The sequence below is a fragment of the Micrasema longulum genome, unplaced genomic scaffold (assembly GCF_059751315.1).
Source record: "Micrasema longulum isolate JH-2025_06_02 unplaced genomic scaffold, ASM5975131v1 h1tg000955l, whole genome shotgun sequence".
Lineage (NCBI taxonomy): Eukaryota > Metazoa > Arthropoda > Insecta > Trichoptera > Brachycentridae > Micrasema > Micrasema longulum.
Window position 1 is genome coordinate 825,083 of NW_028278146.1, and position 26,584 is coordinate 851,666.

At 33.5% G+C, this 26,584-nt stretch overlaps 1 protein-coding gene across 4 annotated transcripts; it reads left to right on the forward strand.

The window, feature by feature from the left end:
* The first annotated feature begins 344 nt into the window (after nucleotides 1-344).
* On the forward strand, nucleotides 345-26,584 carry LOC148277917 (uncharacterized). 4 transcript variants are annotated; one of them, XM_088232176.1, is made up of 8 exons: nucleotides 345-589; nucleotides 17,678-18,125; nucleotides 20,989-21,184; nucleotides 21,771-21,923; nucleotides 23,408-23,509; nucleotides 24,045-24,127; nucleotides 24,973-25,155; nucleotides 25,816-26,584. In XM_088232176.1, the coding sequence occupies exons 2-8, from the start codon at nucleotides 17,781-17,783 to the stop codon at nucleotides 25,984-25,986; spliced, it is 1,233 nt and encodes a 410-aa protein (XP_088088302.1). In that variant the 5' UTR covers nucleotides 345-589; nucleotides 17,678-17,780; the 3' UTR covers nucleotides 25,987-26,584. The 4 variants fall into 4 exon arrangements, with proteins under 4 accessions (XP_088088302.1, XP_088088301.1, XP_088088304.1 ...); XM_088232175.1 differs by having other exon boundaries at nucleotides 26,024-26,584; XM_088232178.1 differs by lacking the exon at nucleotides 23,408-23,509.

Sequence of the window (26,584 nt, forward strand, 5' to 3'; positions counted from 1 at the left end):
TGTCAAAATCAGTCAACGGTGTTTGATTTGCTTGTGCGCATAATATTTTTTTCAATTATGGAAAATTTAGAAAACTTTACCCAAAAGTCATCATTTGCTTGTGGAATTGTATGGCAAACATGCTCTTGCGAAATCACAGTGTTTCCAGTGGTTTCAACGCTAAGTGGCGATTTTGTTATCAAAGACAAAGAGCGGCCTGGACAGCCGAATATACGGGTATGAATAAATCTGTTTTAATATTTGATTTTTAATAAACATGTTTTAAAATAATTTTCTGCATGCGGCCCCAAATTTGATTGCTTCTGGTTAGTTCTTCATATACAAGAGTTTGTTGTCCATCCATTTCAGTTAGCAACTTGCAACTCGCGTTGGTCGGTCGCGCGACTCGCTCTGTGCCTTCGGCTTGTTGATTGTTTGCTCTAATTTAAAAGAAGACATCCGCATATTTGTTGTTTACACGTTGTATTTTAGTTGAAATCACTACAATAACAGTTGTCGCTGTGGATATATTTACGAAATACACATGTGTTGAAAGTTTTGGACATTGTGAAAGTTCAGACGAATAAAAAGCTCCCAAGAAGTAAACGAGGTAGGTACATTCTTACTTCAGACACATGAATATTTGCATTTTTATAGTTTCCATTTTTTAAAGTGAATTAAAGTGATTATCTACACCTACACTTTCGAATAAGCTTCAATTATAATGTTTTTAGCCAATATAAATCAGCACACTTAAGCTTTTTTATGCTTGGAGTCACTGTTACTATTTATGATTAACGCAACTGCAACAAATGAAAACAAATGCACTATTAAGATATGATAAATTAAGGACATTTATGTCCTTTTTACAAGGTTTTTCATAAATTATGCACCGTGGCATGAAACGCGAATGAAAATTAATAATTAATTTTATTTCATTTATAAAAAAATCTAAGTTTTATTACATAGTGCATTTTATTTATCCGATTATAGCACAACACTTTGATAACCCTTTGATCCAAACATTTAGACGCACCTAAAATGATAAAATGTTAGCAAACGACTGTACGCAAATTATTTTAGTTTATTTAGAGTGTCGTAAATGCAGTGCAGTTTTTAGTAGCAAGATGATTTCAGTGTTACCTTCCCAAGGATTGAACCAGAATCACCTGCATGATAAATCTCTTTCCAGCAACCTTTTAATATTGGATTTAGGATAAATGAATTTAAATGTGTATCTTGCTAATATATTTGTAATGCATTGTATGACAATCCTAATAAAATTTACCGTCAGATAAAATAAATGTTATAGAATCAAGACTATATTTAAGTATTTTTTTATGCGGCCTACCTTTTAATTTTTTTCTGTCAAAAAAATAATTTCGAACTCAAACTCGGGACCAAAGCATTACTCTAGGTACTCGAACAAGCCATCTCTACTCGATTTCTTTATGCAGGATTTGTCTCTGAGAATAGGGACATACGATTACATAGATTAACTCGTCCAGGAATCTATTTTTAGTTCTATATCACACAGAACTGTATTGTTCATACAACCATAACAAAGGCCGTAATAACACAACAGTGATAATACTATTTTTTTCAATAGTGTTTACGTTTTTTCGCTAATATTCACCACAAATCCATAGTTTAATCGCAGATACATTTTATTGCGGTCATCAAAATAATAAATTGATTTGTTTTCCGACGACATGACGCCATGAAACGAAAATAACCACAACATAACATTTAGTCTGCGTTCAGCTTTTGCACAGAAGATAAATATTACCCTGTATGAAAAAACCAATTTATTGACTTCGCTTGTCCTAATTTAATGGGAGTTTAAAATTATTCGTCATAATAACGTAGGTACCTAAACGTAATATTTCAGAGATTCGATTAATTTTATAACTAAGTGGATTTTAAAAATTAGTTTTTTAAACTATGTAAGCAGTTCAAGTCTCTCGGAAGTGTTACTGATCCGGATCAGAGGTACGAAGCTCAAACCCAGTTTTCTTTTTCTTCTTCGTTCCTCAGTTCTGAGGGTCATGATCATCGATATTTTCCCCAGATATTATATTCAGAATGCGCCTCCAGCCTCCACGGCTCTGCGCCCTCTCCACAGGCCCCATGCAGGCTTCCCTGTGACATTATTTTCACCTGGTCGATCCAACGAGCTAAAGCTTTGTTTCGTTCTGGCACTTTGCCTGCGATTATTATTTACTGCGGAGTTTATGGATAACTCCCGACCGTGACGTGTCCGAAGAATTGCGGAATACGTCAACAGTATACGGCTGAAAGGCGAAATTTTACGTTTGTTCCTCTAGTATGGAGACGTTCGTTCTTCTGGCTGTCCATGGGACCCTCGACAACGTCAACACCGACCTATTTTTATCTTTGTTTCATAAATTTAAAAAAATATATTCTTCTTCTTTTTAGTGTAGGCCTTCTTCAAGAGGGCTTACCCTCCTGCGAGTTAGATCCGTCTGCCTTGGAGTCGTCTACACGGCCAACAGTTCCATGTGAGGGAGTCTGAATGGCTCCATTGTCCTCACCGGTACATACCAATGTCTTGTTGCTATGTCATAATATTATACAAATTGATAATAATTTTAAAATCGCCAATTATGAACCGGGAAAATAATACTAAACTTTTGAATAAAGCAAATTTATATTCCTATTAGTACCTACCAACTAAGTGTTATTAATCTCATCGGATATATATAAACAGCTTGAATACCTATCATAATAAAGGTATAATATAATAAAACATAATACACTGTAATAAGTATAATATAATATTATCATAGCTCTAAAGGGCGTGCTTCGTGTTTTTTCCAAGGATAATTCTTACAGCCATATTCGAAGTTAACATCGGATCGGATCGGATATAAAATTATCGTTAAAATGAATCGTGCTGTAATAAATTAATAATATTATATTATGAAGGAAACGTGGATGCTAAGCCCTATGAAAACAGGGTTCGTCACTCTTCATTGGCTGGTTAAGTGGCCACTTAACACAATGCGTAACATTCGCCGTTGTGCCTTGTGCCTATACTTGGATGTGTATACCCATATCGTTCTTCCATTACCCTTTTCTAAAACTATGTACTCGTATACAGGTATGTCATCAAACATACTTATTTTGCTGTTTAGCAGTACTAGCAAAAAATGATCAAGATACGCTGGATTGGTGTACCGATTCAGTGCTCTATGCGATTCAGTGCTATCAGGAATGCTGATGATTGTATACATATTGTGGTATGTATTATAATATGTAATTCGTACTACAAAACTTTTGATATTGATTCTGTTTTAATATTAATTCATAACTGATTCTAATATTATAATTATAGACATCCGCCGATAGCCACGATAATTATTTTGCACTGCACTGAGATAATTTTTTGATCGATTGATTCAACTTCTAGGAAACGCCTTAAAAATATTAATATTTACACTTCTTTATAGATCAGTTGATACTTTTAGACCTTTTAGTGTGTACTCGTAAGTCCAAATATTTGTAATGATTTCTCCCTTGAGAAACAAATTCCTCCATCTCTGTTGAAATGTATTTCTACCAAGATGCTTATAATAAACTCAACATTCCTCGAATAAAATGAATAAAAGATTTCTTAATAAGCCTCGAGTAGCCAAGATTGTAAATGTTTTAATGTACGCTCGGCCTAAAAGGTTTTAAAAATAGATTTTTATTTGAAAATGATCAACAGCGTTATCTCGAGCGAGTTTCTAACGTTTCCAATAATAAATCATATAAAAGTGCGTAAATATTTATCGAATGTGGTTTAAATTTTACTAAAAAACCTTAAAATGAGAGTTGATATAAATAATGTTTACTACTGCGGTCTACACGACAAAAATATCATTGCTAGATGGAAAATAGTAAACAAAAATAGCTGAAAAAACAAGCGTTGGTGTATTTCAGACACCATTATTATTATCCAAACGAAATCTAAAATTAAAATGATTTATTTTGGTTTATAATAAATATTTCAAGCAAAAACTATAAAGTCAAAATTTTTATCGAATGTTAATATATATCCACTAACCGACTTTTCTGTCTACCGGTTTCGTCAGGACTCTAATTACACTAACATGCAAATCCCACTATATTTCACAAAAATATGAAACCATCGTGCGGATAAGACACATTTTGTTGGTAGCTAACACATACGTGCACTGTTTTTTTTTTTTGTTTTTAATATCGTAGGAGAAATAGTTTAAAAAAGAGGAGGGGAGGAAGAGGGGAGCATGAATGTACTAGGTACATTACATTTATACCTAGTACATTCATAGTCTTCTTGTCTTCCCCTTCTACTATTTCTCCCAAGTGATTAGTGAATGGTGAAGTCCACGAGGATAATAAAAAGGAACGGTGCAAGGACGCAACATTGACGAACTCCGGTGGTAACCTCCAACCAATCTGTGACAACATCGTTGATTCTGATTCGGCCTTTGCTATTTGAGTGGAGGGCTTTGATAAGTTCTACTAGTTTAGTAAGTAGAACCGTCGGTTAGTGGTTTTAAATATTTTTTTACTAACGTTTAGTTCCTTGTTTAGTTTTATTATTTTATTTATTGAAAATATCTAGTTCTGGAGATGACAACCTTTTTTTGTTGTTGTTTTCATTAACTACTGTTTTTCGTCAAATTAAATTTAAATGTATCTTTGAATGAAATGGCAAATTAATGATGTACGTTTTTCAGTTTCAGTGCTGAAGAGCAGCGTTCATTTTGTAATTAAAAAAATACATACAGGAATTTGTTACCCACTAAGTCTTAAGACTTTTCGGTGAGACACTTTTTTTTATGACAGTTGTATATTACATTTATTTTATTTATATTTTACAAATTTATTTATAAACAGGCACTATAAAGTATCTAAAAAATATTTCTTCAGTTCTTTTTTTTTCATTTGAAGATCTTTCATGTTAATGATGGTTTGTGGGAGATCATTGAACAATCTTGGAACAACGCAATTTAATGTTCGCTCTCCGAAGTAATTTGTAATTCGGGGAACAAACAGGGAGCCCTTAGTTTTTAATCTAGTGTTGTGAGTGTGGGAAACTCTTTTTTTTATTCTGGATCAACAAAGTAATCTACAATCAATTTGTAGTCACAAAGTTGTTTTACCGGCAGGACATTACAGAATAAAAAATAAAATAAAAAAATAAAAAATATTCACCTTCGCCCGTATGTTTTGCCTCACGGATTATGCTATCCGTTTTATGTTTTCAAAAGAATACTCTGTGAAATAGTTGCTTGGATTTTGCCAATCGAATAAAAAAATTTAAAATGCCACAAAAAACACGACATGCATGCAAAAACGCTAATTCTGTTACAAAAAAATAAACACCATAATATCGTATCATCCGCCCAACTTTGTTTTCACAGCTAAATTACTTCAAATAAATTAAGGATTTTTACTTAATACCCGACGTGTTTTATCACAACCTGCAGTTTTTCTATTTCTGAATATCTTGCTTTAGTTTTTAAATATTTTACTGTCCGTCCCGTGTTACTATTTATTAATTTTAATACTCGGTGCATTTGGCCATGCGTGAGGTCCCGAGTCGGAGTCCTGACAGACTTGATGTTAAGTTTATTCAGACATAAAAAAGAAAGGATAATGATATAAACCTTGAAAGGTGGACGCCGCAGAAACATGAAGCTTGAGAAAAAGAGAACGAAGAAAGGTAGATGCGTTCAAAATGTGGTGTGGGCGTAGAATGTTGCGAATACTGTGGAGAGTGGACAGTGGACAGCCTACAGGACTAATCCATACTTACATACTTCCATATTAATATTTATATGATAAATGCGAAAGTGTATTTGTTTTTGTTTCCTTCACGTATCAACGGAGCGATCGATTGACATATTGTTTGCATAAGGATAGCCGGAGAGTTGAGAAGTAAAATAGGATACTTATTTTTCATCCCAAAAAAAGTACAATTAAAAAACATGTAATAATATATCAAAAGAGAATAAATTTGAGATTAATTCTTTAAATTTATATAATTGACTCGCTTTATTTGTGGTTAGTTTGGATAGCCGGAGAGTTGAGAAGTAAAATAGGATACTTATTTTTCATCCCAAAAAAAGTACAATTAAAAAACATGTAATAATATATCAAAAGAGAATAAATTTGAGATTAATTCTTTAAATTTATATAATTGACTCGCTTTATTTGTGGTTAGTTTGGCTTGCTCTTCGTTTTGGTTTTGAAGTAGGATTTTGGAAATGTGAACAAAATAACGATGCTACATCGCCACGGACTAACGGATTGTCATATTTTTTTCATGGTGATAGTTAGAAGATCAGCAATCGATACAGGCTATTTTGTATTTCGAAAAAAATAATTATTTCATCGGCGAAATTCTTATTGATGAACTAATTAATTACCTAACTAATTTCTCCCTGATACCGTGCAGGCGAAGCCGCGGGTAAAAGCTACTGTTTCTATAATTAAACAAATGGGCTTTGAGCAGAACCTTCCTTCCATTGCGAATCCGTGTTCTCAAGTGCTTCGGCCACGTTACGAGGTGAAGAGTTAACATGGAAAAATTGGCGGCACAAGGACGAGTAGAGAGAATTCGATTTCGCGGAAGAAGACCCACAAGACGGACAGACTCGGTGACAGAAACGACTGACGTCTCTCTGCAATGGGCCTCCAGAAGCGCTTAAGACAGAAGCGGAAAAGGAGGATTCTAATGACGTGCTTTCCTCTTGCCAACGTGACTACGACTACTCTGCCACGAATGTAAAATAATTCATGTAAATGGCGACATGCCAATGACTGATCATAAGCCCTGCGAATGCCTAGACTTCTGAATTCTCTTTTTTAAAATGTTCCCGTCTCTGTGATAAAATCCAGTCCTCAACAAAAATCTGAATAAACTCAAAACATTGTTGATCAAAAAACCAATGACGTAATTTTAATTTCTTGGAATTTCCTCTCGGTTTCATATCTTCCAAAAACAAATTTCCCGAACCTTTGACAAATCGCGCTAGGTATAATATTTTACAATACGTATATTATATTATAATACCTACACATGTTTTCCATATCCTCACATCCTTAACATTAGTCAGAGCCCTTTAACTTTTAAATAGAAATACGATTTTTGCTGTTCTCGTGCCAACATCCGATGGATGTGCGGTTTTAACTTAAATAATTTATATATGTTGAACCATGACACAAATAAATCTTATCAACACCCTTCCGAAAATAGTAGATGTGCACATGCTCACTTAATTGTGCATAGGGCACTGCATAGGTACGCAGTACCTACCCTACACTAATTGCAGCCTTCATCAATAAATAATAATATGTTATACAAAGGAAAAAAAAAAATTGCGTCGGTTCATGATGTATTACGGAAAAAAATATTTATCTGAGTTCACCTTATCGGTAATTGAATTCGGGACTTCTCATTTGACGGTCGTACGTGTAAAATAATACAAAATTTAATAATTAAATACTTAATGATATAAATATAAGTTATAAATTTAAAAATACAAGGAAAACTTCCAGTTATTTGTTTAAAGTTTAAACCATTAGCGCTTTCACCCTCTAATGGGCATCTTCAGACTGGAATTCCATCAAGAATTGTCAATAAATAATTTAAATAAAAAATAAATGGATTGAATTATTTATCAACTATGTGTTCTTTATTAATTTTAAAATTGCTCTTCAATGGGTAATGTTTATTATTTATTGATTTATTTTAAGAAAACAACAGCCATTACAACTTTTACCAACAAACCAAAATTATAGGCTAATTATGGTTTTATAGTACCTATACCTATATTACTAAATACGAAACAAACGAAAAAAGCACGCTTGTGTAAAGTCACTTCGTGTCACTCAAAAAATAAACAATAGTAATGAAATAACACACAAATATCATTTTCCCCAAATTAGCATTTTTTCCAGTTTACAAAAAAAAAAACATATTATGTAAAGTTTATATTATCTTCAGTATGCAAGATAATATTTCTATACTACAATAAAAATATATGTAGTTAATTTGTGTTCCCACTAAAATTTCCCCTAATACTTACTTATTAAGATTTCATTCACAACTTTATTCAATATTTTTTTTTTTTTCATTCTGTTTTTTTTTTTTTTAAATATTTTTAAAATAAATAATAGAAATAATTAGTCACACCAATAAAGGTTTCAGCTCTTCAAAAACGTCAACATCACAAATATCAAGAGATGGGAGAATTAAAGAAATATGGATGTTCAAACATAGGTTAAACGGTAAATGTTACAAAGTGTGTAAAGTGGCCACTTAAACCAGCTAATGACAGATCATTCACCCTGTACATGGTTAGACTTAAAAAAAAAACAACTGTTACTGATCAATCTGTTACTTTTTTTAGTGATACTGTGTGTGACACACACACACAGTATCACCCAAAAAAGAAACATATTGATAACAGTGACAGTTAAAACCTTCGCACCAATTTAACTCTTACTTGTGTTGATTTTTAACCAGCCAATGACAGGCCTTAATTTCCATATTCATGCCTTAACTTCCATATTCCCCTTCCAAAAATGTTTTCCCTCTCTGTTGCAAAAAAATAGATCTAAATAACTCCCTAGGGAGTAAATCCATACCTTCTACAAACATTTGGATATACTCAAAACATCGTTCGTCAATATTACCTTGGTGTTGAGAGTGCCTAAAGATGATGACCTCGCTGTTGTGAAACTGGTTTGGAAACAAATTTACATAGTATCACGAGAATGCAGTTATTCAGAATCTTCAATAAAAATAAAAAGATTTCACTAATGAAACGAAACGCTATGCTTTAGAAATTACGTCGAGTGGAAGAAAGCGGAGGCTGACAATATAAACAATCGACAAGTGAAAATATTTTTAAATGAGACACTATAATAATATTTATTTTTACCGAAACACACTTATTTCCTAGCTTCAACAATATAAGTTGCAATCACTGAATAGTGTGGGTGCAATATACATACAACGTCTAATAAAATTTACAAGGGGTATCCTAGAACTTTTTATTTTATTTGAAATAACTAAGACAATTGCATAAACAAATAATATTAATAATGAGGAAGTTCAATGCTACGGAAAATTGGACATAAAAATATTTTTTTACACGCGGTAAAAATTAGAGCATTTAATTGTACGGTGACGTTTATCTAAAATATATGAAAAAACACAACTTCTAGTTCTAGCGAACAGCTGTTTGGGTTTTGATATATTTCCGATTTCATACGTACAGGGTTCACTTTTTAAATTTTAGGACATCTCACCGACGACAATTAGTGACGTCACGGGCGGAGTAATTTAAAAAAATACAGTGCTGAAAAAAAGCATTAAGATACGGTAGCTAAAAATATTTTATTTTGGCTTAGTTTGATAGTCTACTATTAAACAAAACAAATAAAAAGAACCACTGAACATCTTCATGGTGCAGTGTTTATCAAAAATGAAAAAACATTTTTTTTCATCTTGATTTTGTAAAGATGCTACGATTATTAATTTTTATGTTCAAAAAGTTGAATAATTGGTCATAGTACAATTCATTTAAATCTTGTTATTTTCATATCTACAAATTGTCAGTGCGTTTGCCTTCCATGCTAGACATTTTCGATTCGATTCCCTACATGGTTGATATAAAACATTAATTCAAAATCCCATTTCGTCCATTTTGACAACGCTACAACTTTTCTGGCAACTGGCCTTTATAATATTGCAACCGACATGTCCTCGTCGCGACAAGGAAACTCCTTGTAAAATCACACTCCAGGCGTAATTAAATTCTCAGAATATCCATAGCATGTGGATTCGAGATTCAAACAAACACATTAAACGTTTATTTCTAGCCATGTCCAATCATCTGGACACAAATAAACTGCAGCCGAAATGTTTGACTAATCTATTTTTTTCAAAGTTTTATTCCATAACATAGGACAGAGCTTTTTCAAAATACTGCACACATACAAAATGAAAACCAGGTTTCTTACGCACATCATGACTGTCTTTTTTTTTAGTAATATATCACTTCTGATTAGACCGTAGTTGATAGTTTGAAGTAAATCTTTTTTGATTAAATCTTGTGTGGCTGTGATGTCACACTAGTCGACATAGGACAAAAGACTTGAAATATCTCTCTCATTTTTAAATGATGAACTCGTATTTTTTGTAATCATTAAATGGACATTTTCACACCAGATTTAGAATGTAAAATTTGTATAACTATGCTGGATGTTAATACAAAAAATATTTATCCTTGGTACGCGATGAATGAATGTCCGCTAATTCAGCAACACATCTGTATAAGAGAGAGAAATAGAACTCATTACAAGGAAGACAGAGACGCTGTTCTATGGCGGGTGTAAAACAGATTCAGTCTTCAGTCAGTTGATGACAGTGATGGGGAACGCCCGCGCGTAATATGTGCGGTGTATTTGTGATTTTAAATTTATTTTGCTTTTACAGGGCTAAATTGTATTTTGATTTGCATAAATTATGGAAAAGAAATTATTAAACAGTATTTATCCATGTTTTTTTTTCAATGTCTGAACTTCAGAATATTCCGTCTTAAAAGTAAACTAGTGGTAACACGATGTTACATCACCGCGCGCAAAGGGATTATATACACAGTATTTTAAGAGTTAACATACTGGGACGGGACACTTTTGATCCTGACTGTTTTTCATAGGGACACAATATCTCCTTCTACCATATGATTACTTCAGTTTTAGGTAGGCCATAGCCGTCTTTTCACTACCAATGTCTTTTAGACTGACTTACTAAACGAGAGACATGATTGTGACGGCTAAAGCCGGCATAACTGCAAACGCGAAGATCTTCTACGCGAAAGAATGCCAATTCGTTGGGATGTTACGCGCTTAGAATATATGTAATTATGTAGGTACAAGTCAGTACAGTGATGTGTTTGCTGCGTGGGATAAAGTAGGTATTAGTCGGCAAATTCTGCGGCTGGTTCTTTGAAAATAAGCACTCTACTTAATAAAATATTGGCATGACTTTATGACTGTGTGTATTTTCATCACAGTCTACACATGAGAATGGCGTAGCTGCGAGAAGTGGGTAGATTTAATGCGTTATTTGACATTAGTGAGGATTTAAATTGGTAATTTTTGTTTCGACACAAGTGCTTGTTGTGAAGACAATATAGGTATCCATCTGGCTAATGATTCCACGTGTTTTAATTGCAATTAAGCCACGAGTGCGCTTTTATTGAAGTAATTTGTTCTTAGATCTTAGTTCACTATAGATCAAGGCTTTGCTACGTACCTCCCAGCCAATCCTATTATTGGTGTGATCTTCAATCGTGAGACCAATAACTGATGTACCATACATATAATATAATTAGCTGTTTTTATTTGATTTATTCACAATTTACAGAATCACTTACTGCATTTACATGGCAATACATGTCCAAACCAACACGGCACTCCTTTCTTGATTAGAGATCCCAAGGGGCTTGAGGATAATAGTGTTTATCTTACTGCCTATTACCTAATACATTCTGTGTGATGCACTTTTCTACACACAATAGCATCCATCTTATATGTTTTGCTCCTAGTAAGGTTTGATTAATTTTTTGTTTTTATGAAATTTTTTAGTGTATTTTAATGTTTGATTATTTTTTTATTAATTATACATAATATGGTAGGAAAAATACTGAATGTGGAATGTACCAAAACCTACATAGCATATTTCTCGTTGGTAATTATTCCCCGATTCCCATTCATTTCAAAGTCATACAAGTTTACTACAAACGCTCATATTGTTTCAGTTTACCAGTAGCTCAATCACAAATGCCTATCGACGTGCTAATAAGCGATGTGATAACAATTTCTCACCATGGGTGTTTATGTTTATCGTATTCGCGATCACAATGGAACATTTGTGAACACCTAATATTAAATGTAAAAATATTTACATTTCCGACGTATAATCCTGCTGCGCAATCACATATTTGAATTTCACCAGTGTAAATATGGAAAATATTCCAAAACTACTATTTTTATTTTTTTATCATGCTATTCACTGCATTTAGCCGGCGGTTGGCAAGCCAAATGTCAAGAAAAGCAGTCGCCGTAGTTATTGTAAATATTTTTTCACTTTTTTGTATTAGATACTCCTTACTACTTTGCAAATGCAATATATTCTATTTTTTTATGGTAAACGCCGATTTTTCGCCAAAGAACTGTATTAATTTACGAGGAAAACAAAAAACAAAACAACACGAGCGTTGACTTAGAGATTACACACGGGTTGACGTATGACTGCGATAACTTAAGCATCTTCATTACTTTTCATTTTGATCGCTCAAATGCTTAGCATGTTTTTAAGCACGCCGATAGTTATTTGTGATTAAGCTACAGGGCCCCGATTACAATGGGAAGTTAACAAAGTTATCTTCGACTGTCTATAAAGAAAAGAAAAACCGATATTTGTGTACGAAAATGAGTATATTTGTTGCATGCACATTTAAAGTATCTTCGTCGGTGATTATCGTTATAGGTTTATAACTGAACACGTTTAGAAGAAAAACATGTATGCATATTCTGCTTTTCGTACAGAAATCTTAATTTTAGTTGGTGGATAAAATTGAAGATAAGTTTTAACTTCCCATCAGAGTACGTATCCTGGCACATCCGATCGCGTGTGCAAGGTCTTTACTTAGTACTATGAAGGTACCTACTGTCTGTCTGGTATTCGTATAAAATGCACACATACGAGTATATGTATTGTACATTGATTCGGTACGTACTATAAAGTTCTCACTTCATGCATTTCTGTTCCCTAAGTTGACAATTTATTTACTGTGCTATGACAAATTGTATTGATTAGTCAGTCTCCTTTACCTGTCATAAAACGACTATTATAATATTATCCTTTTATATATTCATAATTCAAGGGTATATCACAAACTGGAGCAGATGAATTAAGTTCCAGTTTGTAGAGCGGCATATTATTATTATCAAATCAAGAAAATTTAAACAAATTCAAAAAAATTCTCTGATACCGCGTATCCTCTTCTTCTTCTTTTCCACATCCGCTCTTAAGTGGACCATGTGGACATCGCCGATTGCCTCTAGGAGACCCTACCGCCAGCCAGCACTGTCGCCTCTTCCCACGTCAATCCAACTGCCCTTAGTTCCGCCGAATAAAGTCGAATGATCGTCATCGACGGCCTTCCACCTTCCACGACGGAGCCCGCAGGTTTAAAGAAGAGGCAACTTGGATTTAGGTTCTCCTGAGGCATGCGCAGCACGTGTCCGAGCCAGGACCACCGCCGCATCCTCAAGACGCTCGTTATAGGAGGCTGCTGCGTCCGTTCTCGGACTTCAATGTTAATTCGAAAATCGAACCACCTTATAAATATTCTTCTCAAGCACTTACTCTCAAAACTCAGAAGTTTGGTGTTTTAAGCTTTAGTAAGGTGCCAAGATTCGCACCCATATAGGAGTACTGGCATTATACAAGAGTTGAATAATTGGCTTCTTTTGACCGAGTATAGACTAGAGTTCCAGACAACACGCAACAAGTTAAAAGTTGCCCCAGCAATTCCTAGGTGGGTTGCGAGCTCTTTGTGCATGCTTCTATCCTCTGTTACGTGAACTCCTCGATACTTAAAGATGTTACTAACTTTCTCAATCCTCTGTCCATTATTATAGAGAAGCTGACCTGGGTCAGGACAGGATTTGTCCTCTTAAGACAGCAAAATTGAATTTCAAAATAGAGAGAATTTTTTTTTTAAATGATCAAGACCCAGACTTATCCAGATTAATCCAGGGGCACGAAACATATTTATTTATTATTTAACTAGGAAAATTTATTACTGTGTGCATAAAACATTAATTTAATTTAATTGTAAAATTCATATTCGAAGCGCTAATTAGTTAATTATACCTTGATAAAGAAGCTTATGTAACATTAAAACCGGTCGGTAAAAGAAAAAAAGTGGTTAAAAACAAAGTTTTTTTTAATTTATTTTATTAATGTTATAACACTTAATTTACTGATATGTATTTATTTCGATCCAACACAAAATTATGACAACGTTGCGATGCTTGTGCGCGGCGCCCGCGGAAAATGTGAGCGTAATAATTTTTTATAACGGTGTTTTCTCCGCAGGTTTTTTGTATTCCGAGGAAGTTTTCGAGGAAACAGTTTTATTATTTTCTTAAATAAATGCACAAATTCATGGATCCTGGAAAACTTTTACATCCCTAGAAAACTCGTTTTAGTCTACTTGAAGGTGAAATGCCACCATCAATATGTCAATCTTTTTTGCATAGAGCCAAACGACATTACAAAGAAACAATTGGATACTCGAGGAAGAGTTTTGAGCCGGGAATATCTGCGTCAACAGATCTAAGAATCGCCAATAATAAAAACTACAAATCGCGCGTACTGAGTGTGCGGTGCCGAAGACAAATCATTAGTAAAATTCTCTGTAGTGTGGAATTGCAATTTTAGAAACTTTAGTGACTCAATTTAGATTCAACCTTCATGTGTCAAAAATACCCAGAACATAATTTTTTTAATGGATTTTACCTGCTTTGCCTGGAAAGTTGGTATGTTGTCGTTTATTTGTTTTACTGTATTTGGGAAACCCTCCAAAGTTTCTCAATATGATGTAGTTTTACTTTAAAAGCAATGAATGTGCTAAAACAATATCAACTTACGACAGGTTTCTTCGTTATATTTATTGATTTATTTATTTATACGGCACAAGTGCCTTTTACAATATAACAATATAATGAGTTAGATAGATATACAATTTTAAAACATAAAATGAATAAACACAAGATCATAAGCATAAATATCTTTTGCAAATAATTCGTTAATCGTTACTATAAAACATCACAAAGAGATGATTTGAATTCACAGAGACTCGAGTTAAAAATGTCGAAATGAGAGGTACATTAATTTCCTAATCTGTGTATACGCAGTATAGGTGATTGACAAAGCTAGTTGGTTTGAAAAGAGTGACAATAATACAGACTATTTTGTCTAGTTCTACGTGTTGGTATATTAATATTTATTGAATCCAATAGTTCGCGACAATCGAATTTAGAATTAATTATTATAAATAAAAATATTTAGTTAGTTATTTTCCTGCGATTCTCCAGAAAAGTTAAATTCAAAAAAATTAACGAAGACATGTAGTTAATTTGTTCTATAGGAATATGCAGTCTGAAATCATTTCGTTGGACTCTTTCAACATTATTTATGTGAATTTTGTAAAAAGGGGACCATATAGTAGAGTTGTGCTCTACTTGGCTTCCAACCAAGAAAATAAACAAGTGTTTCACTATTTTAACTGATTCAAAAATTTGTCTGGTTCTAAGAATGAAATCCAAAGTTTTCATACTTTTGGAAGTAATGTGGTTGATGTGGCTTTTGAATGCAAGTTTTTCGTCAAATATGACACCAAAATCTCGAATTTCTGTGACTTTTTCCAGTTGAATGTTGTTTACTGAATACGGAAATAAAATTGGAGATTTATTTCTATAAAAAGATAATAATTTACATTTGTCAACATTAAAAAAAATAATAGTAGAGATACACCAGTTATTTAATCTATTTAAATTTGATTGAAGTGTGTAGCAGTTATTTTCATCTGTTATTTCCTTGTAGATCTTAATGTCTCCAGCAAAAAGTAAAAATTCGACATCAATAAAACATTCAACAATATGAAGGTAATATGAGTGATGAAAAAAGATCTGTATCAAATATAACTCGTGCCTGGGTGGGTGAAGAATACAGTTCTGTGTGTGAAATAAAATCAGAACCCTGGGAAAGTGTTTTCGACTCGATGGTTGCTCTCAGGCAAAAATCTGCACATTTATTAACGGGTTTATGATAGACGCCGTGAAACCTCCCCATCCCAAACCATAGGTTGCGACTGACTGCAAAAAAATTTTTTTTTTGTATTTTTTTGCATCTGGAATCTCCTCGTGCGAGACAGACTTCTTAGCTTTTTACACCCCGAGGGCCGCCGATTACGTATATAAAGTTATTTTATACCTATTTAAAACATTAACTTTGTTGTCAAACATTTCAAGTAATATTACTAAATAATTCATAAATAACCACATTTCCTTATCACTGATGTCAATTTTTTACTAATATTATTTAATTTTTTGTTTTATATTAAGGTGTTCATGTTATCGTGTATTCCTAAGATAATGTTTGTAAGCGTGGGTGAATGTAATGCCGAGGATTTCTGTATTTTTAAACCTGCGTCACTAAGATACATGAATTAACAGGTCATTACCCACAAACCGACAGTTACAAGTGACAAATAGGAATAACTGTTGACCATGAATATCTGCGAAATGATTATTCAATTATGTTTCCTCAAAATTATACCTAAACGTTAGTCACTTAAAACTGTAAGAACATTCATCAACATAGACGATTAAATCCGGTTTTTCTCCATTTTGTCGAGTTTTAAAGTCCTCTATCGTTTATTTTTAGAAAATACATTACGTAAATAATTGACTAAATACGACATTTTAAGCAGAGTAAACATACTTGAGATGTGGCGGATATACGAAAATTCAGCATATGTAGACGGTACTGAACATGCTTTTGGTAAAGCAAAGAGTAATATTAAATACTTAAGTGTTGATATTTATTTATTTTTTTAAATATTGCCCGAATACATGTTTTGTGATGTTCAGCGTGATGACGAAATTCATCGCTATCCTACGAGGGGAGGTGAGGGTTTCAGACTCCCCGAAACAAGAATCCAGGCAACTCAAAACAATTTATGTATAAGATGTTTAATGAGTTGCCTGCAGAGATTAGGGATGCAGGGTCTGTAGCATCGTTTCGTGGGATGGCGATGACTTTTGTTAAAAACAAACATCTACATGGGTGGACCACGGTAGTATGGAAAAAAAAATTGCCAGATTTCTATCCGGCACAGCAGGAAAACGATGCCAAATAATGTGTTTAGCTCCCATACGAAATTTCTTTAGAATCGGATATCATCTTTTGCCTCCGAATGGACTTTGAAATAAACTTTTTTTTTGTTTTTTGGTTGAGTTGTAATACGAGTAGCTAGGCTCAGAAAAGTTTAAAAATGTGGGTTTTCAAAAGCATTTGAAATTCTATAAGTAACATTTATTTATATCTATAAAAATATTAATTGTAATATTATACTAAAATGATTTATTATTTTCATATTTCAATTAGCGCGAAAATCTTTGTTGCTATTGACTTTCAGCATAACTATTCGAGACTTTATATAGGTTTGTATGAAAATTTCTGACTGATGACTTCACGGCTCGAATGAGATTGACATTGTGACAACTTGATGTCATTTACAAAACAAAACACACTGAATTCATTTATTTTAAAACGCATTCACATGATTTGTGCCTAGTCTAATAAAAATATTATAAATACTAAATTAATGTAAAAATCGTATACCCAACAGTAGGAGTTTGGGGATATGCCACTATTTCATGCAATATTTGTACCTTTGTAATATAAATAAATAAGATTTCTTTTAATATTTTTATTTGAATAATATGAATATGATTTTTTATTGTCTATCTAGGAGAAAAAAAATTAAAAATAGTAGTGTATTTTTACATTTTTTCCTCTTGTTTTAATATGCGAATATTTTTGTTTCAGATTTAAAAATTCAAAAGACAATACCAAATGTTTGTATTGGGAACAACCGAACAATTTAAAAAATATATTAAAGTGCTTCGAATCCTGAAAAGTCAAATCCAAAATGCCGCATAGCGGAGGACACACCACAATCGAAATGGCGGACAGGAGGTCACCAAACAGGTCTCCCAACCCCTCACACAGGGAACACGAGGAGCACAGGACCCACCGGGGACCGCTGCCGGGGGCACACGGCCCTTCGCATACCCCGGGTCACGGCCCTTCGCATACCCCGGGTCACGCCCCTTCGCATACCCCTACCCACGGCAGTCACGCCCCCAGCCATAACGGACACCTGGCCCCCTCTCACCCCCCCAGAACGCGGCGGTCACCTTCCCCCAGCAGGAACGCCACAACCCGCATCGCCGCCCACGGAAACATGACCGCCAGTAACAACTCCCTCAATCATGTAAGTTTATATGAGTATTTGTTTAAAAATTATCTTAATTATTTAATGTTATACTCCGTGGTCGCAAGATATTGTACCTTATCAAATACCTAACAGATTTGCTTTTGTAAATTAATTTCATCAATGAGAATGTTGCGTCCAATAAAAGCGCTCTTCTATACTGTATTTTAGCACCCGATACCCAGTTTTTTAAGGGTCAGAGCTCATACTCCAGTTGGAGGTTGACAGAAGACACGAGGGTGATGTTTAATGTGTATTTATTACATGGCAAATATAAATACGGAACATTTAAGGAACACGAGAGAAGAATGGCGATGATAATTTAAACTGGCTACATTCGAACTACATGCTGGAACTGAGTGACTGTGTTGGGCTCACTGTTCGGGCTGACTGGGCATTACCATGGCCTGTGGTCTCTTTATAGGCCACGTTCCTTTGTTCTTCATGTCTCCATGGCGGGAACGAAGTTAATGTACCGAAGGATGTTGCTCTTATGTAGACGAACATTTTATGTGTAATACTGTTAATTCTTGCAGTATATAATGTATTGTATTCAATATACAATGATGACTTGCTTCATCAGTCATTGCTCGATATTATCCTTACACATGTGCGTGTCATTGATCAATTGACCATGACCCCCGCAGAAGAGTAAAGCGATTAGTCTTATGCTTCACGAGCCGGTCCAGGAACTATGAAACATTGCAGTGTAGAACACCTTAAAAACCCATATTTCTCGTACAACCTGCCAGAAATCGAGTTCTTAGTTCTTTTTCACACTCACTTCAGAACTTTATTCTGCATCCGCCCAGACACAAAAATAAATTACTTTTTAAACAAACATTAGTTTTTACTAATTGCATTGAAAAGACTTGTCAGAAATAAGATGTTTAATTATTAGACTTGATTTTTACTTTAAAACAGATAAGAAAATTCCTATGAAAATTTTTATTTTATGTGATCAAAAGAAATATTTGTATTCTTGTGATTTACTAAAATATTTCAATTTTGAGGACCATTTACAACAAGTGGTAAATAATTCACTATTAGAAAATGGCAACCAAGCTGTGGAAAAGCGGGGAGTGAACCTCGGACCTCTGATGTGTGAGTCCGTGACACTAGCCACGGGTCTACGACCCCGTTCAATTTTAACAGGTCTGCTGAGGAACTTTTGGGTCGTATTATTTATTCTTTGCTTTGTTAAAAAACAAAATAATGTTGCTAACATAACAAAAGCTTCAAGATCAAGAAGTAAATTACTATAATACCTGGTATTACATTGAATGACCAGTCATTATGACTTGAAACTTGAAATAAATATTATACATATGTACCTACATAATTATTATTATTTTACTACTGTTCCATGCAAAACAGGAAGTTAATAGTAGATAGATACTTGCTGCAACAGCAACCATTTTAATATATTATATTTAAATGCACATGCAACAAGGCATGACGTGTGTAATTAGTATTCAAATGTATTTATAAATGCAGATATTTTTTAAAACTCTGTATGCGAATCTGATAAATGTTAGTTAACAAAGAAGAATGACCGGTGATTGCTTGGTTATATGTGTATGAATTTGGATTTTCATTTATTTGATGTATCGTAGGTCTCTGTAAATTATTATTTTTGTTATAATATGTAATAATTAAATGAAATAGCAAAAAAATCTTATGAGTTTCCGTCAAATTTCACTCTTGTGTAAAAAAAAACAGATTTAGATAACTTGTGATAATTAATTAAAATACAGACCAAGATACAATTATCAATTTATATTTTATTTCAAGTAGGTAGTAGGTATCTATCCTTGCATTATTAAACCCATCTAAAGTATTCTGAAAATTGTTTTAGATGTTTATAAGAAATGCATGCAATTATAGAAATATTTAAACTGAGATGGTTATTTCAGGATATTTAAGAAGTGATGCTTGGTTATTTAAAAGGCTTGAGTGAGTACTATCATTCGGTTTGAGTTTACCATTAATTTCTAAGACTAATGTTACACCACTGGCTAATAGAGTCGCCCAAACGGACAAAAACCATTCTATGATTATCAACCACAAAGTTAGCAACATTTAGCAATACAAGGGACCGTAGGTACTCAGGTTGTCGGTATACTGCTAAAACCTTCTCAATGAAAAAATTTAAGAAAACAAGGAATAAATGCAGTTATATGCCATTTTTCGAGCTTTATCAACTGAAAAAATCCTCTTAATCCCCCGAGGGAGGTTTAGTTTCAATGTTATCATGTAGGAACACCGCCATCATTAGCAAATAGCACAGCTGATTTGATTGCAGCAGGAGTGGTGTGAAGTAAGTCTAAGAGCTCTGCGTAATTATTTGTAATTATGTGCACGTAAACCAGGAGGTAATGATGAGCGTAGTTTGTGCTATTGCACTTGCAGTGAAACATGCGTTGGAGTCTGGTGGTCCTTGTAGGTACACAGAAATTTATCAAATATAGTAATTTTAAGCAATCTATTAAGAATACAGACCACCTTGTGCATTAGAGTGAAGTCAGCATTTGTCTTTCTGGTGGAGAGCAATGGTTACTTCAACATCTTCATTTCTTTTTTTTTTCCACATCCGCTCCTAAACAGTGCGCGTATCATCAGACGCCTTCAGGAAACCCTACCACCGTTCACCACTCTCGCCTCCTCCCCCTCAATCCCGGTCGGGTACCTTAGTTCCGCCGAATGAAGCCGAATGCATCCTTCCAGGATGGTAGGAATCCATTGGTTTGAAGAAGAGGCAACTTGGGTTAAAGCTCTCCTGTAACCTCAACTCAGTTATCAAAATTGTTAAATATTTATCTGCATTATTTTTTATTGAATGTCTCTCCTTGTTACATTTCAGTCTGGTACAGATGACAATCTTCCTCTGCTCTCTAGAGGAAGGCGCGCTACCCCGCCTACAGGAACTCCCGAGGTCGTAGTGGAGCCAGTGGCAGAGCGACCCCCCCTTACCTTGCACATCAGCCCCAACCCACCTGGAGACAAGGCACAACCCTTACTGGAGACAGATGCTATTAACCCCCGTCCACCTCTAGCTGGTAATCATACCTTGATAATCTAAATTTTATTGAAATTATTATTTGATTATTATAAATTTATAAAAAATAGTATCTTAAGTCAACATTTTGATATAAAGAAAATTTTTAAGAAACAAAATACACATGTCGGAATAATAAATACCAAAAACCAATGTAAATCAAAGGAAAATATTCGAAATGAATTGCCTGTGAAAACTGACTCTTTTAACACCTTTGACGCTCCTACTGCCGCAACCAAACATACTGCGATTTACCATTGTCGATTTTACAAACAAAGCCAAGCACAGCGACAAAATCGCCGCCAGCAGAGTGAAGTTGTCGCTAACCAACAAAGCTTCTGTTCTATGAAAAATATCGAAAGGCCTTCTCTATAGTTTGGCGCATTGTTACTCTAAGTGTTAGTGTGTATGGAAGGAATAGAGATTATTGGAAATGGAACTGTTTTCAGTGGGTAACTCAAATTGTAAGTTAGAACCTTTTTATTCCAAGGGGTCGCAATGCAGTTATACTTTGCAACTTATTAATACAATATGGTCTTATTTTCTTATACACAAAAACCAATATTTATATGAAATGAATGTCTCAGGTTCAGAAATAGACGACCTTTCCGGGGACAGTGACATCCCCAACACAGCGGAGGCTCACCCCGGAGTGGACGATGGTTTTTTCAATAATGATGATGGAACTAAACCCGAAGGAGACAATACTGACGATGAAAAGAAAGAAGAAGATGATGAAGGTATTAAATATTTTTTGTAAATTCAGTAGTAGACTTACTTTCCCTTAGCTAACTTGAATTTAGTAATTGTACCTGTAATTGGCTTATTTGTTATTTGTTTTGTTAAATATATTATTATATAAATATATAAGATAATTATAGCTGTTGGTTATCCAAATAAACAAAATAAAATAAAATGATACAGTTTTTATCGCTAACTACAAGAAGTCTGGTGTTTACATGTAGTATTATGAAATTTTTTTTAACACTTTTCCTGTAATATTTAGTTGCATTATTAAGTAGTCATTTTTGCATTATTGTACTTAGACATAAAAACTTGATCGCTCTTTTTCTCATTTCAATATTTATTTTAAATTTGAACAACTATGCTTTCTGAATTAAACAAATAAAATGAAATGCTTTTGTCGTTGAATTGGGTTGTGGTCCCGTGGCTAGTGTTGTGGACTCATGGATCAGAGGTCCGAGGCTCGAACCCCACTCTACCCCAACTTGATTTCCATTTTCTAACAGTGAGTTATTTACAACTCGTTGAAAATGGTCATCGAAATTGAAATATTTGGGTAAATTATAAGAACGCTTGTAATTTTTAATGAATTGTAAATAACTCACTCTTAGAAAATGGAAATCAAGTTGGGGTAGAGTGGGGCTCGAACTTTGGAGTTTTGGACCTGTGATCCGTGAGTCCATAACACTAGCCACAAAGCCACAGCCCGATTATTTATATTTTTTAAACATTTTGTTTTTATATATCTTAGTTGAAAATGTTTATTTTTCATATTTACTAACATGTGAATGTTTGTAAAACTTTAAATTTGAGGTAAATGGTCAAAAAAGTATGAAATACCCCAGCTTCAACCTATTTTTCTTATCTCTTTTATAAAACAACATACCTTCAATTTCCTATAAAATATTCAAAACAAGAAATTGTTTTTTTTTTGGTATGATTTTTAAAAAATCACAAAATCATGCAAAAATATTAGGATCAGAGGGCCAAAATATTTATTAACTGATCCAAAATAATTACAAATGTTAATAATTTATTAAAGTTGCTATAAATTATTTAACATTATTTCTTACTACTATCGAAAGTTTTCACTTTAACCCCCTAATTCCTAAAATTTAAGACTATATAAATGTTTATGATCAAAAGAAAAAAGTAAAAAAAATTATTAAAAAATATTAAAATATCAATCTTATAAATTAATTTACAATGTATTACATCTAATCTAATCTAATAAACCTTTAAATCATAATATAAAAATCAATCATTGTAAGTCATTTGATATTTTATAGAGAAACCTTTTATTTATGCAGTAAGTAAGTAAGTAAGGTTGCTGGTATGTAGTTTTGTTTAAGATGCAAATATGCCTCCCATCTTAAAATAGTATCTTCATAAGTATCTCTATTCTATTTTAAATACTACGCCTTCACCATCCATCGACTGCCATGCATGATGATCATTGTTATGTTATCACCTCACATAGGTGCACATCAGCCCGGGTCGGATTATCCCCTCCTGGGAGATAAAGAGGACGGTGATGGGAATATTTTGAAGATTTGGGTTGACGAGGTTGATGGATTCAATGGTAATTATTTTCATAGACAAAGTCATAATCTTCCTAATTAAGCCGGTGATAAAAATCGGGCCATATCAAAACTTCATACCTAACCAAACTAATACCTTATACTAACAATACAAATTCTATATTTTCTTTGTTACTTTACCCTTGAGTCCATTAATTTCTGACGTCTAATGAAATTTCGTATTAATAGTTGAAAATTAATAATGTAGAAACAATTGGTAAAAAAAAACAATAACTGATGATCTAATTTATAATATATACCTTGCAATGAATCAATATTTTATATATTTTTTTAAAAACATTTGATTATAGAATTCATTACCATTTGTTAGCTTTGTAATATGTCAAAGTAATAGTTTAATATTTGATGCAAGGCTGTTTGATCGTTTTTGACAAAATGCTGAAGTTATTAACCAAAAACTTTTAAAATATTTAAAGTTAATAACTTTAAATAATAAATATTTAATAATTTTAAATTTATTTAGATTTAATTTCAATTGGGTACATAACTGTTTAACCACATAAATTGTATTTTTAGATCCCCTGAATCCAAACGGATTAACACCTAGATTTGGTGTGGATACTCCTTTCCCATATGCTCCAGAGTTCAGTCCGGGAGTGGTAAGTTATTAAACATATTACAAAATATTATTTATCTTATATTGTCGTTTTTTGGGCTGTCTCCAGGGATGGTATTCTGAATCTTCTCTACCCCCTAGAGAGTGGTTCATTTTGGTATTTTTATTTTGTTATTGCGACGACACTTTGCTTCATATAATTTTCACACTGATGATTTAAAGACATATGATGTATAGTACTGTTTAAAAAACGGAAGAAAAAAAACTAATACTTTTTGGTCGATTCAACCTCTTTTAGTTTTGTTCACGTTCATTAGACGTTTAATCATCAATTAGGCCAGGCAGAAAAAGAATACAGTTATGTGTGTGAAAATTCAAACAGAAGGTTCAATATGTGTTAAACAACTTATAAATTTCATATATGTATATTGTTATTATTATAGCACACATAAGAATATGTTTATATGTGCCCTATTTCAAGATTCAAAAATAAATAATAAAAAATTAATAGAACCAGACTGGACTAGTATTTTTAACACAATGGCTGATCTCAGGTAAAAATCCAAAATACGAAAATGGAGTGGAGATACATCTACCTTGATGTGTAGTGGTTAGCGTGTTCGCCTGTAATTCTTGAGGTCCTGGGTTTGATTCCTGGCAAGGTAAATGTGAAATACTGATTTTATAGGTTTTTGGAATTGCAATATTTCATTGGTCCTGGACTGGCACCTTACCTTCATGTAACAGATGTTTCAAATAAGCTGCATTTGGTTTACCAATGCAGTGCCCATGCAGGCTGCAGAAAGGGGAATGATGATGATGATGATTTTTCCGCATTGTTAGTGAATGAAATATCCACTGAAACAAGTATTTTGTTTTATCAACTAGCAACCACGAGTCATCCCCGACGTCAATGTATATCAGCAGAAGAAGAACTTGGCACAGGGAATGATGGACTTGGCTCTCCTGTCGGCTAACGCCAACCAACTGCGATATGTTCTAGAGGCCGGAGACTTCCACCCCTACTACTACCCGAGTCTCATCTTCATATCTGCCAGCTTAATACTACAGGTAAATATAACAGCGCTGCATACCTACCATAATAATATATTATTACGAGCATGGAATGTAACATACAATTACATAACCAAAATTTCTATACTATGTGATAGATGGGGTATTATCATTAATAATAAATGCCGGTTTGATGTTATTTAAGAAAATTTTGCTTTGAAGTTTACTTGTCTCGAGATATTATGTTTTTTTCTTTCTTTTATAACCTTGATAGGCAACTACTACATTCAAACAAAGTGAAAAAAACGAGCATTTAATAATATTATGGCCAGTAGGTACCCACATTAATAACATCGCACAAGGCCAATCAGAAGGATTACATTATAAAATGGACGAGTAACTTCGCCCATAGAGGACTCAGGGCTCGATTCCCAGTGAGATCACAATAAAGATTTTTCTCAAGCTTGGGTGTTATGCCTTACAATTAGTACAAATGTATTATAAAAAAACGTTATCATTGGAATCTGCAAGATAGATAATCTAAAGCCTAACACATGTTAGTCCAACGAAGTTAATAATCCAACCACTGATAAATTCAAATTAAACTGAAATTATGCCGAAAACTCATTGTTTGACTGAGTGATAATACCCTATTCTTAGATATGAATGGCACACTTTAAATTTGAAAGAATACTCCACCTTAGCTTTTGTTTTTAGATTGCTGTTGGTGTGGGACTCCTTAAAAACAGCCAGTATGATGTTAAAAATGACGACGATATTTGTAAAGCTAATTATATTAATAACATTACTGTGATAGGTGTTTTCCTAATTACCACCATTAATATTTTACTTGGTGCTTTTGTCGTAGTTACCCGACCCCTCGCATGATGGAGTCAGATTATATTATTGGTCTCTTGTTTTGCAGATCGGTGTTGGTGTTGGACTTATAGTAAACAGTACGTATAATGTTAAGGAGCATGATGACATTTGCAAAGCCGATAAGATCAATAATTTCACAGTGATAGGAATATTCCTCATCACAGTTGTCAATGTGTTTATCGCATCATTCGGTGTTGCCCAAATTCCCGGCAGTAATAGTTCGGCAAATGCTAATAATCAAAGTTGAGCGAGATAAACAATACTATTTAGGGTTTTTAAAAACAATAAAAGACTTTTCAAAAAATCTCATAAAATTAATAATATTGGTCCTATGTTGTATGCTGTCCTCATAAAAATAATACTTAATCGGTGAACGTCGCTAACATAATTATTATGTACCTCAACAGAACCAGGTTGTTGTCCCGCGGCTAGTATCACAAACTCACAGATCAGAGTTCCAAGGTACACACCCCGCTCTGACACAACTGTATTCTCACTTTCCAATAGAGGAATATGTACGACTCGTTCAAATGGCACTCAAAATTTAAATATTGCGTAAATCATAAGAACGCAAATATTTATTCTTCATCAGAAACAAAAAATAAAA